Raw genomic sequence first — 2,215 nt, 5'->3', positions numbered from 1 at the left:
TCTAACTTACCATTATTACCGAAAACGTTATTGTCGAAGCTATTATTGGCGAGATCTTACTGTAGACTCCTCTTGAGCACCTTCCCCACGAGCCTCTAGGTCACTATTGGTGCGTCGTGTGAGGGTGGGGGTCGCATACTCAGGAGAAATGGCGTTTTTGTGCCAATCCTTGCCTCTACCTCGCGTTTTGTGAGGTAAACTCACGCAATCAAGGTTTTTTAGTTATTATTTTTGGTCACTTACGTACAATGCGATTCGCGCACTCTGACCTCACGCAGTAGGTGAGCCTACTGTATTTAATGAACTGTGTTGTGTCTTCCAGGTGAATGATGACAAGGCAGTTGGAGATTGGATGTCTAACGTACAAGGTAGCCAGCAGTCAGGGCATCTGAGCAGCTGATGTGGATATTACTGACCCTCATTTGTAAGATAATGGGTGCTGATGTGGATTTTATTGACCTCAGTTGTAAGATAATGGGTGGCATGAGATGTATCTATACTGTTCCTCATGACTGTATGCACAAAGCCATGTAAAGGATAATCCAGCTTACAGAGAAGCTGGTGTAATGGCAGCTGTTGCTCCTAGTCTACAGGTAAAATCAGATCAGTGGAGCAAACACATCAAAATTGTCATTGTCAGGGAGTTGCCTTAGTTGTTAATGATAGTGTAGACAGGGATGAGGTCACACGTTGTATTGTTGCTCCAAAGCACACGATTTCACTATCAGAGCACGTTTTGTGACAGACCCCTTAATCAAAGGTTTGTGTATTTTATGTTAGTGTCCTTTAGTATAAGACACAGGAATTGGTTAATGTTTGGGCAGAAGCAAAAGGGAGGGTGTAATGGAAGTAATCAAGGAAGAACCAGATGTGATGGTCGAGCTGGAGGTGAATGAGGAATTAATGCAGGAGGTTAAGCAGGAACTAGATATGAATTTTGAGTGTGAGGTAAATGAGAAATTAAACCAGGAGGTTAAGGAAGAGCCGAGTGTCAAGTTAGAGTATGAGGAGAGTGAGGAAATATTTGTCAGTGATGAGATTGTCCAAGACACAGGTACCCTTTCATCTGAAGTTAAGAAGGTTGAATGTTTAGATTGTGGTAAACTGTTTAACTGCAACAGCCAGCTGACTCGACACACAGTGGTTCATTCAGGAGCAAAGGAAATTGCATGTAACGAATGTGGTAAACTGTTTGCGAGAAGAAGCAACCTTTACCAGCACCTACGAGTTCATTCCGGAGTGAAGAAATTCAAATGTGATGAATGTGGTAAACTGTTTGGGACAAATGCTACCCTTAAGCAGCACCAACTAATTCATTCAGGAGTGAAGAGGTACAAGTGTGATGAATGTGGTGAACTCTTTACATATAAAAGTAATCTCAATGACCACTCTCTGGTTCATTCAGGTGTGAGGAAGTTCAGGTGTGAGGAATGTGGAAAGCTCTTTGCTCATAAAAGCAATCTAAAAAAACACTTACTTGTTCATTCAGGAGTGAAAGAGTTCAAGTGCGAGGAATGTGCCAAGCTATTTGTGTCTAGAGGTGATCTCAAAAGACATTTACTAATACATTCAGGAGTGAAGAAGTTCAAGTGTGAGGAGTGTGGTAAGCAATTTGGCTCTAAATGTAATCTCAAAAGACATATACTGATACATTTAGGAGTGAAGGAGTTTATGTGTAATGAATGTGGTAAATTGTTTGGGAGAAAAGGTGACCTCACCCAGCACCAACTAATTCATTCAGGTGTGAAGAAATTCAAGTGTGAGGAATGTGGTTATCTCTTTAGTCAAAAAGGCAATTTAAAAAAACACTTACTTGTTCATTCTGGAGTAAAAGAGTTCAAGTGTGATGAATGTAGTGAGATATTCAGTACTAAAAGTGGACTAAACAGGCACATACTAAGTCATGCATGATGATTGTGGTGAACTGTTTCATTCTGAATGTGGTTTAAAGGTGCATTTTAATAAATTACTTAATAGACACTTTCTGTAATTTAACCTCCCAAACTCCAGGCTATTTTTAATGCAGTCGTCACCTCACTATGGGCAGTTTCCCGGAAATTGCTTGTTTTCAAACCTTAATATCTCTTGGAAAGTATAGCACTTAGGGAAAGAAATTAAAGACCATATTACTCATCAACTCTTCCTCTTGCAAATGAAAGTATCCCCAGCTCTGTCTGCCCTTGGCACCGACCATGGCACTGCTCTCAGCGTGATA

General features: G+C 40.7%; 1 protein-coding gene across 1 annotated transcript; it reads left to right on the top strand.

Moving 5' to 3' along the window:
- The first annotated feature begins 715 nt into the window (after nt 1-715).
- Nucleotides 716-1,949, top strand: LOC145391624 (uncharacterized). The gene has a single exon (XM_080266163.1). It carries the CDS (start codon nt 844-846, stop codon nt 1,909-1,911), a length of 1,068 nt encoding a protein of 355 aa, XP_080122289.1. The 5' UTR covers nt 716-843; the 3' UTR covers nt 1,912-1,949.
- Nucleotides 1,950-2,215: the final 266 nt, after the last annotated feature.

Source organism: Coenobita brevimanus, chromosome 19 (assembly GCF_032717465.1).
Source record: "Coenobita brevimanus isolate Jiangsu-jjx chromosome 19, ASM3271746v2, whole genome shotgun sequence".
NCBI lineage: Eukaryota > Metazoa > Arthropoda > Malacostraca > Decapoda > Coenobitidae > Coenobita > Coenobita brevimanus.
This window is presented reverse-complemented; position numbering and strand designations above follow the sequence as displayed.